The sequence below is a fragment of the Leptonotus elevatus genome, chromosome 4, assembly GCF_054856555.1.
Source record: "Leptonotus elevatus isolate MCC_2025b chromosome 4, RoL_Lele_1.0, whole genome shotgun sequence".
NCBI classification, from domain to species: domain Eukaryota; kingdom Metazoa; phylum Chordata; class Actinopteri; order Syngnathiformes; family Syngnathidae; genus Leptonotus; species Leptonotus elevatus.
This window is the reverse complement of record NC_141242.1, coordinates 489671-506068: the sequence shown is the minus strand read 5'-3', so window position 1 is coordinate 506068 and position 16398 is coordinate 489671. Positions and strand designations below refer to the sequence as shown.

At 49.9% G+C, this 16398-nt stretch overlaps 3 protein-coding genes and 1 pseudogene across 5 annotated transcripts; all 4 read right to left on the bottom strand.

The window, feature by feature from the left end:
- Positions 1 to 2: 2 nt before the first annotated feature.
- On the bottom strand, positions 3 to 7097 carry actr6 (actin related protein 6). The gene is made up of 11 exons (XM_086073774.1): positions 6910 to 7097; positions 4788 to 4905; positions 4455 to 4523; positions 4257 to 4380; positions 4057 to 4192; positions 2771 to 2827; positions 2559 to 2657; positions 2393 to 2471; positions 2099 to 2270; positions 1638 to 1776; positions 3 to 809 (listed from the first exon to the last, which is right to left on the bottom strand). The coding sequence occupies exons 1-11, from the start codon at positions 6975 to 6977 to the stop codon at positions 680 to 682; spliced, it is 1191 nt and encodes a 396-aa protein (XP_085929900.1). The 5' UTR covers positions 6978 to 7097; the 3' UTR covers positions 3 to 679.
- Positions 7098 to 8161: 1064 nt separating this feature from the next.
- Positions 8162 to 9302, bottom strand: LOC147174855 (uncharacterized; annotated as a pseudogene).
- A 302-nt stretch (positions 9303 to 9604) lies between these two features.
- LOC147174854 (uncharacterized) lies at positions 9605 to 12599 on the bottom strand. Of its 2 annotated transcripts, none has more exons than XM_086073887.1 (5): positions 12524 to 12599; positions 11447 to 11540; positions 11284 to 11371; positions 10968 to 11190; positions 9605 to 10423 (listed from the first exon to the last, which is right to left on the bottom strand). In XM_086073887.1, exons 1-5 carry the CDS (start codon positions 12540 to 12542, stop codon positions 9864 to 9866), a joined length of 984 nt encoding a protein of 327 aa, XP_085930013.1. In that variant the 5' UTR covers positions 12543 to 12599; the 3' UTR covers positions 9605 to 9863. The 2 variants fall into 2 exon arrangements, with proteins under 2 accessions (XP_085930013.1, XP_085930014.1); XM_086073888.1 differs by having other exon boundaries at positions 9605 to 10285.
- Positions 12600 to 13506: 907 nt separating this feature from the next.
- On the bottom strand, positions 13507 to 16263 carry snx20 (sorting nexin 20). Of its 2 annotated transcripts, XM_086073709.1 has the most exons (4): positions 15640 to 16263; positions 15391 to 15536; positions 14416 to 14759; positions 13507 to 14072 (listed from the first exon to the last, which is right to left on the bottom strand). In XM_086073709.1, exons 1-4 carry the CDS (start codon positions 15680 to 15682, stop codon positions 13784 to 13786), a joined length of 822 nt encoding a protein of 273 aa, XP_085929835.1. In that variant the 5' UTR covers positions 15683 to 16263; the 3' UTR covers positions 13507 to 13783. The 2 variants fall into 2 exon arrangements, with proteins under 2 accessions (XP_085929835.1, XP_085929834.1); XM_086073708.1 differs by having other exon boundaries at positions 15391 to 16263.
- Positions 16264 to 16398: the final 135 nt, after the last annotated feature.

The following is a 16398-nucleotide window of genomic DNA, read 5'->3' as shown; positions in this document are numbered from 1 at the left end:
CATTGAAGTCGAAGCTTTTGCTTAAAAACAACAACCTTTTATTACATTTAACAAATAAGAATTGATTTGTTTTCGTGTCTTATAAGTAACATCTTTACAACCAAATGGAGTATATATAAAAATAAAAAACGGGTTCAATTACATATTACATCCATAGTCAAAATGACTTTGGAAAAGGGCTTCATGTTAGCATTTTTTTTGTCTTGGCGTATAAATGGACAATTCCGAACATCCGCGCATTTGTGATATTTCCGTAATGCAAATGCTTCATTTACAGGGCGAAAACAAATTGCTTTTGTGTGCGACTAGCATAAACAACAAATTGTTATATAGTCAAACGACATTTCATCACATTTTGAAATCATAATCCTCACAAATCAAATGACAACCGTCCAGAGTCCAACGCTTTTCAACGAGCAGTTCCATTTCACGCAAGGCTGACATTTTGACACATTTCATTACGCAGACCAAATATTAAGGCTGTGTACGTGTTGAATCGAATCAATCATAATCATAACTGCTTTAAGAATGTACAAATTGAATCAACTTCATAAATAAATGAGAAGAAACGTCTTTGCTTTGACAGGCAACGGACACGAAGATACCAGCTGGCAACACGTAAACATTGCGAACGTCGAGTTGACTCCCGAGCGCCATCGTTGGATCACAAGATGGCGGCTCAGATGTCAAACGTTTCTTCACAAATGAAATGTCCGTTTTCCTCGTAGTCGTCGCGCGTGACCACCATCTCCTCGTAGTCTGGATGGTTTGCCAGCAGCTTCCCTCCTTCCCACGCGTACGTGACGGGACTGCCGCAAAAGAAAAATACACATTCGGCCTCCAATCACATTTTAGGAGCCTGCCTGAACGTATCACGCTTGGAGAGTTCAAGGTCGTTGCAAAGCAACGTCAAGCTAATGCTATTGGGCAAAGAGTTTTAGCAAATTTGTTGAATTTATTGATAGTATGTTGCGGATTTTGTGTATACACATTTATAAATGGAAGAGAGATTTGTAATCTCAACGACTTGTTCTCGTGATGTTTGCGTTGTTGTTAAAGTCGCTTGCGGCTTTTTTTGAAAACTCGCTAGAAAAGTTGTCAACGCTGACTTTGTTTTCGTAAACGAGCTCAACTCTGTTAGCAGCCATGTTGTTCGTGGAAGCAGCGCGCTTCGGTGGGGATGCGCTTGTCAGGCGCTATCTGTGACCTCTGCACCATCTGTGACGCGCATGCGCAGAACATCGGCCATCTTGGATCACTAACTAAGGCAACCACATAGGTCAAAACACGTTCACACACGCAAAATGAAAGAGACGTTGCGAAAGGTACAGGACAGGTGAACGTTTTTGTTTTTTTAATGTTTTCAACCAAAGCAGTTCTGTACCCAAGCAGGTCTTGTCCGAGTAGAAGACATTTTGACACACACTAATTCTAGTTTACTGTGAGAGCGCGTACGGTTTATATTTCTCGTCTTTCGAACATGTGTGGCCAATATCATAACGTCGTTGCGAACGTGTATTTTTTGTATTCACTTGCAATGGACTTCTGTTTGTTTTGTGAATGATTACTGACCACAGAAGTAAGAAAAAGACAAGATTGAGGAAACGGTTGCGCCGAGTCCGAGAAGTGCGACTTACTTGTCGGGTAGCGTGACCTTGACGGCAATGTGAGCAGGAACCAGAGAGCGGAGTTCCGCTTCCAAGCGCTCCCGGAAGCCCGGAAACAGAACGTTGCCTCCGGTCAGGATGATGTTGCCGTACATGTGAGGCTGCATGTCTGCACACGCACACGCACACGCACACGCACAACACTCGTTAGCCTCATGGGAACATCCTCGTTTCCAGGGCGGAGCCCACAAAATGCGCCGACTGCATTCCATGGCGTCCGTCCGCGCCGATCGTCAGCATTTTCGCGCCTATTTGCGCTTCGGCCTTTTTCAAAAACCCAACAGCCGATATGCCGTCAATGTAAAGCTGGCTTCACTTCAAGGAATTTTTTTTTTTTTTGACTAAGAGATGCTGCATATTACATCCAATTTCTGTCAATACTTTTCAATGTCTTTGTGCGGAAGACTCAAGCGATCGAAACGGAGCGAGACCTTCGGACAGAGACCGGACCGAGTCCACGATGGCCTCGGGGACGCCCATTTCCTGGATGCCGATGTCGGAAGGGTGGAAGAGCATCTCGGGAACGGCGAAGCGCTCGTTGGCCAGCCTGAGGATCTGCTCCCCCGTCTTGTACTTGCCGCTCAGCACCACCTGGTCGGCCGGCTGGCGGCAGACGGACGGACGGACAAGGCAAAAGGCGGATGACGGCGAGAACGGCGAGAACGGCGAGAACGGCGAGAACGGCGAGAACGGCGCGGCGACGGACGAGCGCGCCGGCCGCTCACCTTGCAGAAGCCTTTTTTGATGGCGCTGAAATCGGGAAGAACGTAGTCCCTCATCACCGCGTTGTCGTGACCTTTGAGCCTGGAAGCAGCCGCGCGTTGGCGTTCCCACGCCGCCGTTGGTTCCCAACTCGCCACATTGTCGCAAGCGCAAACAAACGTGTCTTACTGTGCGATGGCCACGTCCTTGTAGAAGTCCTGAGACACGAAGCACACGTCCTCCTTCACCTGGTTGATCACGTGGGTCTCGTCCATCACGTGCAGCTGCCTGCAAACACGCGCGCGCACGCACACGCACGCGCACACGCACACGCACTGGGCTCAACTGGACTGCACTTCCCGGACCCGGGCGGCGACGCTCCACTCGGTCGGCGGGCTCACCGATAGGAGATGATTTCTTTGAGGTGATTGGTCAGCAGCTTCCCTCCTACGCTGACCCTAAAAGGAGGACTTCAGCTTCGTCATCATCATCATCATCATCATCATCAATTGTGTGCCCGTCAGATGAGAAAAAAGCAACAACAACAAAAAGAGTTGAAGGTGCGAAGGACGAGCGTGAGGTCGGCTGGCCTTTTGATGGAAACGTCACCGTTTGCTTTCGCTTTTCCAAATCCACCTCCAGATGAGCCAGACTGCCTTGCTCAAGAGACAAACTACTTTTGGACAGTCGGAGGCTGTAAAACGCTGTCGCGGTCAACATCAGAGAATGTCACACTTTTAAAACCTTCAAGACCAAACTCAAAACACGGCTAAAAGCAAATCAGTCACAAAATCATTACTCGGACGTCTCATCATGTTTTTGATCGATATTTGCATATTGTGCTTTTTCTCCTTGATGTTTAGTTTCTGTTTCTGCGACGGGCCTGGGGACAACGGATGGAAACGAGCCTTTGGCAATAATCCGGTGTGGTGTGTTGACACGCACGCGTCCCATGTGACGTTCACTAACATGCACGGTCCCCACTAAATAAATACATTGCAAATTCAAGTAGGGAGGGTGTGCTGACTTTTGTCACGTCCTGATTTGATGTTTATGTCTTCTTCTTTATTGCTATGATTTTAACTCATTGACTGGCAGCCATTTTAACTGAAGCAATCCCCTTTACTCCCGGCTGTTTGACCGGATGTGGACCGGTTTTGCCAGGCCCGCAGAAGATTCTATTCTATTGCTATCAAAACTACCAAAAGAAAGATTAAAGAAAAAAAAAGTTGATTTCTATCTGTTTCCATTTTGCAGCATTAGCATCAGAATGTAGCCAAGTTTCATCATTATTCACAAATCATTTTCAAATTGTGGGGGAAAGAGCTTGTTGAAACATTGTTTGCTCTGCTGCCACCTGCTGACTGTTTTTGTAATAACTACCATTGCTTCAAGCATTCTCTTGCGTTTAGAGGCTGCATCAAAGCCTTCTGTATGCTCTAGCATAAAAAACGTCTTCTTTTTTTTTTTAACGTATAAATACGTCGTTGGGACACTTAAAACGGTCAAAATAGAACGTATTTATACGTTTTTGGGAGCAAATGCGTTCATTTGCGATTCAATATCAATGTCGCCGATGATTTGTTTCCATCATGGCGCGGCCCTACTCGGAGGTGAGTTGAAGCTGAAAGTGAGAAGCGCGTCGTAGCGACATGCCGACCATCGGGCCGATGTCGCGTGCGCTCACCTGCGGATGGCGTCCTTCATTCTGCTGCCGCGGCAGTAGGGGGCGATGTGGGTGAAGGAGAAGCCGCTGTCCACCAGGAGGCAGCACAGCTGGTAAGGTTCGGCGCGGAAGTATCGGCGAGCGCTCAGGGAACCCGCTGAGCGACAAAGACAACACTTGATGTTGGAAATCGAACCTCGGGCGGCGCCCGGCGCGCTCACCGTTGATCCGGAGAGCCGACTGGAAGCGGTACTCCTCGAACAGGATCTCGTTCATGGACTCCTGGATGGACGTGAAGTTGAAGTAAGGCTCGCTGATGACGACGCTGCAGTCGGCAAAGTCCACCTGCAGACGAGAAGACGTGAGGCGCCGGCCGCGCAAGACGAGCGGCGCGGGCGCCATTGCGATCGCTCGGTCACCTTGAACATTTCTTTGCCAAACAAATGATCCCAAACTTTCCTCTGGACGTCCCAGTTGACCAGGTAACCCTGAAGAGGACAAAAGGCAAAGATCAGAGCGGCCATTTTGACATTCCACCGCCGTCGACTGAATGTGCATCTTGGCTCGCTGAAGAAATGGAGCCGCGGTTCCCTCAAGCAAACGTTGTTGAGCCGGTTCGAGAAAAGAAGCGCAACGACAGGCGGCATGCTTCAGATTCAAACCAACACCCCGTTGCGCAAGGTCCCCTCTGTCCTCGCGCGAGCATGGACGCAAGCGAGCCGTGAGGGTGGGCGGACGGTTGACCTTCTGACCTTTTGGAAGGGCAGGATGTAGAAGAGCGCCGAGGGGTCTTTGATCTCATCCAGCTGGTTGGCGGTGAACGTTTTCATCCGGGAGGTCTTGGAGCGAAACTGGCAGTTGGGAATGACACTGGACAGGACAGGACAGGACAGGACAGGACAGGACAGGACAGGACAGGACAGGACAAAGGTGATGATGTCATCATTCTTTCAGAGCATGTCACGATCAACTCCATTTATTGCTCTGAGCTGGACAATAAATCCATAAATGGTGTTTGTCATTTGAAGAATGCAATGGTTGAAAATGAGGGAAGTGGAGGCGCATTCTCGTCTCGTGGATAATTTTGATCAGCTTGCGTTCGATCCAAAGTTGTGTCCGAGTTGTAATGTTGGCGTCCGAACGCCGGACGAGACGCCAACTACTACAAATGTGGAACTCTTTCAAATCGCGATTGTCTTCCGGACTCTTTTTTCTTGAATTAACCAAACTTCATTTCAGTGCGCGTTTGTTGGCTTCCTTCGATTCACGTCATTATCGTCCAGAATGACGGAGCCCCAAATTGCTATTTTTGCTCCATATCGAGCAACTTGCAGTCGGAGCATTTGCTCATCCTCGACTCCATGACTTTTAGGCCCGAGTGGCGTGTGAAAGCCCACCCGATCATCACCTGATCCTCACCTGCAAACTCTGTTGGGCTCTTGGCCGTTATTTTGTCTTTTTTGCTGAAGCTGAGCTTTTGGCTTCCGACCATGATTTGAAAGGTCAACTGGAGAAGGTTACGATACGATTTTATTATGGTGCGCTCTTTCCCAAACGGATCAGTTTTTCGTTTTTTTTTCACTTTAACGCCAAGGAGTGGGCGGAATCATACACGGATTGAAAGGACGGTTGTGGCGCTCCAGTAGCTCCGTTTCTGCAACGTCGCGTCAGGAAGGAAGGAAGTCGCTTCCTCGGCTCCAAAACGTCCATCGGACAACGAAAGCCAATGTTTCGATCGTCGACAGCAATTTGACAACCTTCAATGTTATTTTCTTGGACCGGTCACCATTTTGAGCTGGCTTTTCTCTTCTTCGAAATGCTTTGACGAGTTCTGCCTTTTGCCGCCTCGCGCTTGCAAATCTCAAAGTGATTCGTTTGCAAGTGACAAATCCAATTGATTTGTTGTTGTTGGTTTAAAGAACACTTTACAAGTCTGAAATATAAATGGAAGAAAGAAAAGAGTTTATATGTTCAAAAGGGCTAGGAGGAAGTTAAAAACGTGTCTCGTCCTACCCCTTTTTTGTTTTATCTTGATCAAATGATAAGGTTGTGTATTTAATTTGCTAATTGCAGTCTTAAAGAAATCCTTGACTCGTTTTCAGCAGTAAAAGGTTCATTAATATGAAGACACATTTTGCCACTTGCTGTTGAAAAATGACATCGCAGGTGCGCAGGAAACAGGTAACGACCAATCACAGCTCACCTGTTTTCTGGGTTTGGCCATGATTGGTCGTTACCTTTTTCCTGGGCATGCGTGATGTCATCTTCAGTCAACAGCAAATTGAGAAAATGTTGTTGTTGTTGTTTTCAAGTAGTCATTGCACATGAAACATTTTAAAAGTGATCACATTCATTTATGGACTAAATATTGCTGGCCCAGCAAAACCATATGAAACTGGATCGGTCCAGTTTTCTGACTGAATCTGGGAGCCGATGCTGAATATCCGATCGGGTCATCCTTAATTGTGGTTAGCAAGCGTGCCAATGATGCCAACCTTTGACATAGGATAAAGAAAGATGTCGGATTCAAAACAAAAAGTCACGACCCCCGTGGCCAGAAATTGCTGCATTTAAAGAGTCTTAAGTATCTTATTATTTGCCTCATGGATGGCTTACACTTTGAAAGACGCGTCTGGTATTGCTGCTTTCCGGAACTTCCATATTGGCGTGAGACTAGTTTTTTACTCCATAAAAATGCATTTCAAGTGATTCGTGGAGGATTCTGCACACCGCCGCGGCGCTGCGTTAGTAATTATCGCGGCAGAAATCATCTGCATTCGGCTAATGTTTGAAAGCGTTTGTGGACGTTGTTGCTCGAACACGCGGACAGCAAAAGGAAGGACAAAAGGGACGTGCTAACATGAAACACCTCACCTGACTTCCTCCGAGCTATAGCCGATTTTTGCCGTGTAGGCTCCGTTGTCCAACACTAAAGTGGCCATTCCAAGTCCAAAGTAACGCTTCAAAGCGTCATTTCATCAAGTCAACTTTGGTCCTGAATCTGTGCGTCAAACATCACTGACTTGCATACGAACGGACTGAAGCCACCGGAAGTGCCTTGGCGGCCATCTTACGTTGCCACTTTCTCGGCGCTCATATAGCTTGAATAAATACATTGATTTATGTGCGGCGTTTTCACGTTTTGTTTTGCTGTGTTCGTGGCAAGAATGCCACAGTGTGTGGAGTACGATTCATAAGTAAGTTCGTGGTTGACACACAAAAGTTTCGTGCGTTGCGCGTTAGGGCCATTTCCGCTTTGACGCGTTTGTCTAGTGTCTACGCTCATTGGCCGATGCGGCACGTGCCACAAAAAGTCCTACAGCAAAAGTCGTCCGGACGGAAACACATGCATGGGGGCGAATTATTGTTTCAACGTTTGCAAACAAAAGTCAAGTCATCTTTGTTTATATCGCGTTATCAAACTATAATGTTACAATCAGATAAAAAAAATGCAAACGGGGGCGTCCTAGAAGTTATCAAAACGAATCAAAGGTTTATACAAGTAGGGGAGAGTGAGATCTTGTGAGACACCACCTGTATCTAAGAAAGAGCACATTGTGGTCATGTGACCAATTTGCCATCAAACCCCTCCCATTTCAGCTTGGCCACGAACAAGATGACTGGATTGCAATTGTTTTGACAAGAAAATAAATAAATTGGGATGTAAAAGTACTTTTTTTGCTTTCAATTTCATCAACTGTTGCACTAAAGCTACTTTACTCAAGAGGGAAAACGTATATCCCACATTTTATTGATCAATTTATAAAATGATGTGACAATGCTAGCTAAAGATTAGCCTGAGTTCTTTATAAAATGGTGGTTGGGGGTTTAAATGAGGTGGCGTCTTTTCATACAGGTTTCGTTTTTCATGTCAGCAACAGTTTAAAAGAACATTTAGATTTGCATTCTTAGTGACAAAAAGTACACGTAGCGTTTCTCCCACACTTCCGGCTCCTGGTGTACGCCGCATGCTAGCATTTTTGCTGCTGAGACACATCTGCATAACACACATCTGCAAAAAGTCACAAATATTCATGAGGCACGACGTGAAGCCCCGCCTCCCCCGTAAGGGAAATTAAGACAAAATGTCCGTCTGTCCGTCCATCTTCCCGCCCAGGAAGTTGCTTCAGCTGGCCGAGCGTAGCAAGCGCCCCGCGGCCAGGCCTAGCTGCACGTCTACATGATGGCGCCGGCGTGGAAGGCGTGCGGGTCGGCGGCCCTGGTGAAGGTCCAGAAGGTCCTGGCTGAGCTCCGCCCTCTCCTGCTCCACCAGAGCACGCTCCCTGTCCAGCGCCGCTCGTTCCCGCTCCAGCCACACCCGCTCCCCCCCGCCCACCGTCGGCGAGGGGGCGTGGCCGCCCGGGCCGGGCTCGCCGTCCCGGCCGACGGTGGGCCCCGTCGCGCACCAGCCGACCCTCCATGGCGTCGTTCATCAGGTCGAACCACGGCCACGAGGCGGCGCCCTCAGTCACCTTCTCCATGCCCGCGGGGGGGCACTTCAGGTCCTGGAGTGGGCGAGCGTGATGTCCTCAGCAGGACGTCGAGGACACGTGATGCGAGGAGGCGAGGACTTGGCGAGGCGTACCTTGAACCCGCGTTTGCGATTGTCCCACTTTTTGGCCAGCTGGCAGGTGGACACCTTCCCCTGCAGGTCCAGCTGGCGGATGATGGACCTGACGCACAGACAGATTTTCAAGGGGGACGAGGGCGGGGTCCTCGCTCGGTCCGTTCATGCCGTTGGCGGAATGCGGAGCAAGTCGCCATTCTGAGATGGTCAGCAGAAACATCACCACATTCATACTTTTTGAATCATTACGAAGAGCAGGCTGTACGTTCCCCCCGACTCGCACGCGTTGCGCTCGCTTCACGTCCTGCTCCGCACGCACGCACAAGGAGGTCACGCCGCGTTGGCCAGCGACATGGCGGGTGGCGGTCATCATCGGATTATACTTTGTATTTGTCGCGCAGGTCGTCCCACAAAAGCGTCTCCCGGCTCCCAAGCGGGGCCCCTCGCATCTCACGGCGCTCCTTGTGCGCGTGTACCTCCAGGCTATCTTGGTGGAGTTTCTCTTGCCGGTGAAGAGAAGTTCGTTGGAGGCTCGGAACTCGGTCGGACGCCCGACGTCATCGTCGCTCACTGCAGAGGTCAAAGTTGAGCGGCAGATGGAAGGAAAGCAGCAAGCTCGCCTCTTACTTTTGTACGAGTTGAGCGTCAAACTGGCCTTGCAGGAGTCCATCATCATCATCATCATCATCGTCGTCGTCATTGTGGACTTCCGCTATGTGCTAAAGTAGCAGCCGCCGCTTGGTTTCGGCGGCTTCGCTCCGCGACCGTTGTTGGAAAACAATCCTTCTGTTTTCCGCGTGTTCGTGAAATCATACTGGAGATCGGTGAACAGTTCCTTCGAAGGTTTTATTTTACAGACATTTCTGGACAAAGCACATGTTATGACCAAACGCCATTAATTCCCCATGTGTCTGCGTCTCGTCCCTCCCACTTGTAGTCGCTCTTATAGTTTCCGCATAGCAGCCCCAAAAACCCCTCCCCTTCCCCTTTTGCTGCCCTTAAGCCCCTCCCCCTCGCATTGGCGCCTCTGAGTCCCCAGACAATAACATGGCCGATTGATAAGAGACAGCACACTCGTGCAGATCATTGATGCAAATGTGCGGACGATGGACTCGTCAAACACGACTTCCTTAACTCGTGGAAGCGAATCGTTATATCAAGCTCATTTTATAAACATGAATTCAGAAAACAATTACCGATGAAAATGGAGAGCTTCTTGTTAACTGTCATCACCTTGAAGGTCAAACTTTGATGGCAGCCTCTAGAGTTTGTCAACCAGCTTGCTGAACAAGGACACGAGCCTCTGCGTGCTCTCCAGCTGCTCGGGTCCGATGTCAACGGCCATCAAGTTCTGGCACAGCTCGGTGCGCACCGTCACTTCCTTGCCGGGTGACGCGCCGTCTGCCGTCTCCTTGCTCTCCGTGAGCAGTGGCCGGGCCCGCTCCAGAAGCGCCCGGTCCCGCTCCAGGAAAGCTCGGTCCCTGGCCACAAACGCCCGGTCTCGGTCCAGACGCGCTCGGTCCCGCTCCAGGGCCGCCCGGTCCCGCTTTAGCGCCGCCCGCTCCCGCTCCAGGTCCGCCCGCTCCAGGTCCAGGTCCGCCCGCTCCAGGTCCCGCTCCAGGTCCCGCCTGTTGCGTTTGTGGTCGGCGGGGCTGCCGCAGGACGGCGCCTCGTGGGCGGCATCTGCGGCGAGGCCGTCGGGCATCAAGGTGGCGTACAATGCCACGTTGTGGGGGTGAAGGTGGGGGTCGGCTTCCGTGGCCAATTCCATCTTTTCGTTGCCGCTCGCCTCCGAGACGTCCGCGCTCGACACGCGCGCAACTGGACAAAAAGCTTCACTTTCACGAATTTCAAAGTCGCTTGATGTGTTTGTTTTTCAAAAAGTGTCATTCAGCCCGTTCACGCCCCTGAAAGGGTCCCTCGACATCGGCAAAATTGACACCCGCCCGCCCACGCCTTCGCACCTACGGATTCAGCCGATGAATCCGCCATTTTCATCCTCTCCCACCCGCGCTGACGGCTCAATTGCACGAAGGACCAAAATATGTGTCCAATTTTGTGTCAATAAAAGTCCAAATGAAAACAGATGGGAAAAAATCATTATAAAATGGAATGAATTTTTTAAAATATAAAATCGAACAAATACAAAAAAAAGTAACACTACAAAGATAAAAATTCAAAAATAGAAATCTGAAGAGATACAAAAATATTAGAAAAATATAGAAAAATTCACCTCATGGGTTTCCCGTCTCGTCCGTGCAAATGTCCTTGAAATCCTTTTGCAGCGAGAACGGCCAACCGCACTCGATATATGAACATTCTTTCCCGCCAAATGCGAGGCCTCCACGGGCGGCGCCAATCTCACCTGTGACAACTTCCTCATCCGAGCCAAGCGAGGACGCGTGCGCCGCCAAGTCGCCGAAGGTGAAACGCGTCTCCCGATTGTCTTGGGCGTCCCGCAGCGCCGACGGCTGCAGCACTTTGGCGCTTGCGGCCAGACGCCCGCTCGCCGCCTCATCCATCAGCTGGAACCAACGCCACGAGGGTCGGCCCGGCCGCTCCATGCCGGCCGGAGGGTTCTTCAGAACCTGCGCCGGGCGAAAACCACACGCCGTCACCCAAAGGCAGCCAAGCTCCCCTCGCCTTTCCCTTTGCGTTCGGGCCCCAAGCAACCCGCCCACCCGGTACTTCTCCTTCAGGTTGTCCCACTTCTTCTTGAGCTGGCGTGCCGACACCACCCTCTCGAGGCCCAGCTCCTGCCGGATGGCCCTGGCGCACAAGCCGCGTCCACGTTAGCGAGCCGACGGACGGCCGACGGACGGCCGAGCGGACGGACGGACTGACCTCCAGCCTCGCATGGCCGAGTGCCTCTGTCCCGTGAAGATGGCGCCGTTGGAGGCGCGAAGCTCGATCAGCTTCCTGATGTCTCGCTCCGTCACTAGTGCGGAAACACGCAAGCGGGTCATAGCGTGCCGAATCAGCCAACAATCCCCAAATGTCACATTTGAGGGCGCTGCGGCTCGTGCGATTCGCACTCAAAGGGGCGTGGCCGCTTTCCTATCTTCACAAAACAAGCATTCCAAATCTGCATTTAGAAAATGGATGCAGATTTGAGTAACTTGACATTTCGATCTGTGATTTGTGGATCACGTGACCTTCACTTCTTGCGTGCCAGTCGTGTTCAGAGCTTCCTAAGAAGTACCTGGCTGGGATTGCTTGAGTGTCCGTTTGAGAAATAATAAAAAAATTAATAAAAACGTTCTGGCCAGTGAACAACTTGACTTTTGTTCCTGAAATGTAATCTGTCACATGTTGTCAACAAATACAAGTTTCATGATGTCAAATGGTTTCACACCATCCGATTTTTATGATAGACACGAAAGAAGCTTTTGACTCATTATTGCTGCGAAAAAGAAAAAGAAATAAAAGATGTGCAGCTCAGCCAAAATGTGAGTTTTTTTCCTTTTCTTTCATTTATATTTACACACACATAAAAGGTGAGCACATTAAAAATACACACACGCACAGATTACTGAAAGCACGAACAGATTACAAAACTGTTTCTATGCAAAAGAAATGACACTCAAAGCAATCAATAAAGTAAATAAAGCGAATGTGAAACGAATGCTGTGAAATATGTACGTGGTATGTGCTTTTTAAATTGTTCTTATGATGCACTTTTAAGTGATCTACTTTCAATTTCGCTGTACTTGTACAATGTCAATAAAGACTGTTCTATTCTATTCATGATAAAAACAAAGACAAACACATTCATAAACGATATCGTGAACACATTCATACGCACGCGCATCCGTTCCAATATCAACGTTGCAGTCACACACACACAAATCAATGTTGATATTTGCACGTGTCGTCAAATGTGTCACGAAAATCAAGACTTGACAAAAAGAAAACTCTTACTTCTGTAAGAGAAAGTCATGCTTGCGTCGGGAATCTTCCACGAAGTACGAAGCGGAAGCGGAAGCGGAAGCAGGCAGCGACGCTTCTTCTTCGCCTGCCAGTGAAGCGACTGCGCGTCGAGCTGCGCTGCCATCTAACGGCTGAGCAGGTCAACTGCGTGGGAAACGTCCACAGCAAGTTTAAAAAATATATATATATTTTTTTTAATTATTATTATTATTATCATCATTATTATTGACGTCACTAAACAGCAAGTAGCCATGCAGTGACTGCTGGTGACGCACTGACTCCTCCTCTGGGCTCGCCCAGTCGGGCAGATATCGACCTGTTGCAGGTGAGGTCCCAGCCCTCATGGGAACGCCCCCTCCGGGTCGCCGGACGGCAAAAGACTTGCCTGTATTGTAACCATTGAATCTCGTACAGCGTAAAGTCCTTTATCTTACAAAATGGTCGTATGTTGCCGTGCGGTCGTTGTGCAGACCGACAAAGGAGTCGACCGAATGTTGCTTTTTATCGCATACCGACTCACGAAGACAAAAGACGTCGATGGAGAGCGGCCATCGCCAGAAAGGACCGGCAGGCCGCAAAGTATTCACGGATTTGCAGCCATCATTTTTTGCCAGGTGAGTCACAAAGGTTGTAACGGGTGTCGAATTGCGGATTTCAAATCACGCAACCGAGCCAGATAGTTCGCGTCCGCTCCAACGGCACAAACGCACCGCTTCGTTTTAAAATGCACCTTCTTTAAAAAGTGCATTTGACTGTTTAATAAATGGGGGATTTCGTCTTTGTGCTCGGAGTTTTGCACTCTGGAGTTAAAGTCATATTCATGAAATGACCGATGGGCAATAATAACTTTTCATTTGTAAAATAACAGTCGCTAAGTCACTAAGTCGCTCCGGGTCACGTCATCACGTGATGTCGGTGCAAATGGTCAATGCCGAAACCAGGAATCCCAAAGAGATTTTTATTGATCACCTTTATTGAAACATTCGCTTTCAATGCTTTCAATCCATTCCACGCTCGACAACATGTGATGATGTCAAGAAAAAGGAAAGAAGATTTCATGTGGCTTTCATTTGAAAGGAAATCTCGATTCTTCTGTCACTCATTTACATTCTTGGCAGGAGCGATGAAGCCCTCGGCGGGTTTTCATTCGGGCGGGAAGACACGAAGATATTTGCAACGAGCGTTTGGGAAAGACGAAAAGCACAAAAGAGAACGCAAAGAGAAAAAAAGTGCAATCGTCGGCTTTGGCTTTCAGTCGGCCAAGTCGGCCAGCACGACCTCCTTGAGGGAGGTCGCGGGGGCGGGGCTTCCGTCCTGGGCCGCCGTCAGCTCCTCCTGCAGGCGGGCGACGGGTCGCCCCAGACGGTGACCCGTTTCCACCAGCAGGCGCAAGAGAGGCGCTCGGTAGCGCCGCATCCCGTAACGGCGGACGGGGGGCAGCGCGCGCTGGGCGGCCGCCAGCGCCTCCTGGTGGCCATCCAGGTCGCGGTGGCACACGGCCACGGCGGCCATCGTGGGCACCGCCCACGTGGCGCTCCGCCTGCCGTCAGCAAACGACAACAAGACAACAGTCACCGCCGGTCGATGAGGCCGACTGACGCTCGTTGGATTGGATTTTTTTTTGCCGAAAGTGCAGAACCGCCAATCGGCGTTAACGTTTCCGGATTTGCAAACATTTGCAAATACGTCTTTAGCATTTGGCCTTCAAGTACGTTCAAACGCGTTTGAAAACAAAACCGTTGGAACGTACTAAATTGGCAGAAATGCAAATGTCATCTTTTTATTTCTATTCTTCATTTTGGGGATTCGTGCTTTTTGTTCTTCTGTGAATGTTTCGAAATGAAAAACTGGAAAACGACAGAAGCAAAGCAAGTACGCGTTACCTCTGCCAGGGCAAAAGCTTGTCGTGGACGGCGAGGACGACGGCGAGCTGCTCCAGGGCGTCGGCGTAGCGTCCGGCGCGCATCAGGACGCCGGCGCGGGCGCGCTCCTGCTCGGTCAGGAAGCGGGCGAAAAGCGGCGAGTGGCCGCAAACGGCGAAGGCGCCGCTCAGGTAGTCCTGCAGCGCCGGGACCCGGCCGCAGAGGGGCGGGGCCGGTAGCTCCGCCCTCTCCAGCTCCTCCGCAAACTCCGTCTTCAGCCGAAGGTGGAAGCGGGAAAAGTGGGCGTGGCTCCTGCGCACCGTCACGTGATGAGGGCTGAAGGTTCCCGTGCTCAACAGCGCCACCTGAGGACAGTGGAGGGGCGTTTCCATGGAAACCGAACGACAGCACGTCACAAACGTTGAAACGCGTTTGCGGGCAAGTCACTAACGTTGTTCAGCTCTCAAAATGATTGAAATGAGCGAACCTTGACAAGCTCGAGTCCAAACCAAAAATTTTCACGCGTCATTACGAGGAGGTCGCATGCTGCTGACGGTGCCAAGGTGGCCCAGCAGCTTTCAAAATGGCGGCCTTCGCGCCCTTTGAAAAGTGTTGGACTTTGAGTTTGGTTGGTTGTCATCAGGATGATTTTGATTTGGAAATGTGATCGCGTGTCGTTTGACTACTTTGACAATGTTCCTGCTTGGTACGCGAAAGTGACGGCGAGCGGCAAGCGAAAGGCAGCAGGAATCGAAAGGCAGCAGGAATCGAAAGGCAGCAGGAATCGAAAGGCCTTTCGATTGAAAAGCAAGCGTTTGCGTGGCGGAAATGTCACAAATGTCACAAATGTTCTCAACATCACGAGATCGGCCGTCAAATCGGGAGCAGCAGCCACATTCCACATTCCACATTCGCAATCGAGCGTCAGTTTGAGGGACGATCCAATATCATCAATGTATTAACACTCGCGTGCGCGTGCGCGTGCGCGTGCCTGACCTCGACATGCGCGCCAAAGGCGTGTTCGTCCTCTTGTTGCGCGTCCGTCACTTGGAAAAGAAGTTTGCCTCTCAGACTTTTCTCCGAGCTTTTCATCTCTCGAAACTGCTGCTGAAGTTCCCTGGTGGTCAAACATGAACGTGCCCCTGAGCGCGCCCACGTGCGCACGCACACACACACACACACGCACACGCAGAGTGAGTGCGTCAAGTTGACCATTGCGTTGAGAATTGAGAATTTTGCTGTCACCCGTCGACGGCTTGCTGGCGTCCATGTTCATGTTCATGTTCATGTCTTGATGATAGAAAATGAAAGAACAATCTGCACTTCCTCTTTTCCTGCGCGTGCGCGTGCGCGTGCGAGGCAGCAAAGCATGAAGGGTGGCAAAGTGAAAAGTTAGCTCATTAGCCTGTTAGCTTGCACCACTGATCAACGGCTGATCTGTATATATTCCTGGATAGCTCATGCACGCACGCACGCACGCACGCGCAAGCCGTTGAAGCCACAGGGCGGCCATCTTACCGGTGGCGCTCCCATCTCGCCATGTCTCTCTTTTTTTAAAGTACAAGTAAAAAATAAAATAACAAGTGGACGGTATGTGCTGCTTTGAAAAAAAACCTTTTTCTTTTAGCGCTCAGTTTGGCAGAGGCGTCTTTTGTTGAATGAGTTATAATTCCTTCATAAAAAAAATATACAAGTTTCCTCCTGTAAACATCGTTAAGCACATCATTTATGTATTTAAGGCCAAGCTGTAAAATGTCTGAAGTCCTCGTTTGTGTTTAATTGAAACCGTCCTAAATCGCGCTGCTTCTACGAAGTACGTCTCAAACGTTCTCCAATTTGGATGTCGTCATTGAGAAACGTTTCTTGGGAGGAGTTTTTTCATGGTCTTGTTGCGTCTGAACTGGTTGGCCAGAAGACGACCGACGGTCCGAGAGTCGCGTGCCAGTCAAAAGTTCGACATCTTTAATGGCCGAAGACGCCAGAAGACGCACGCGGGGCGTCTCA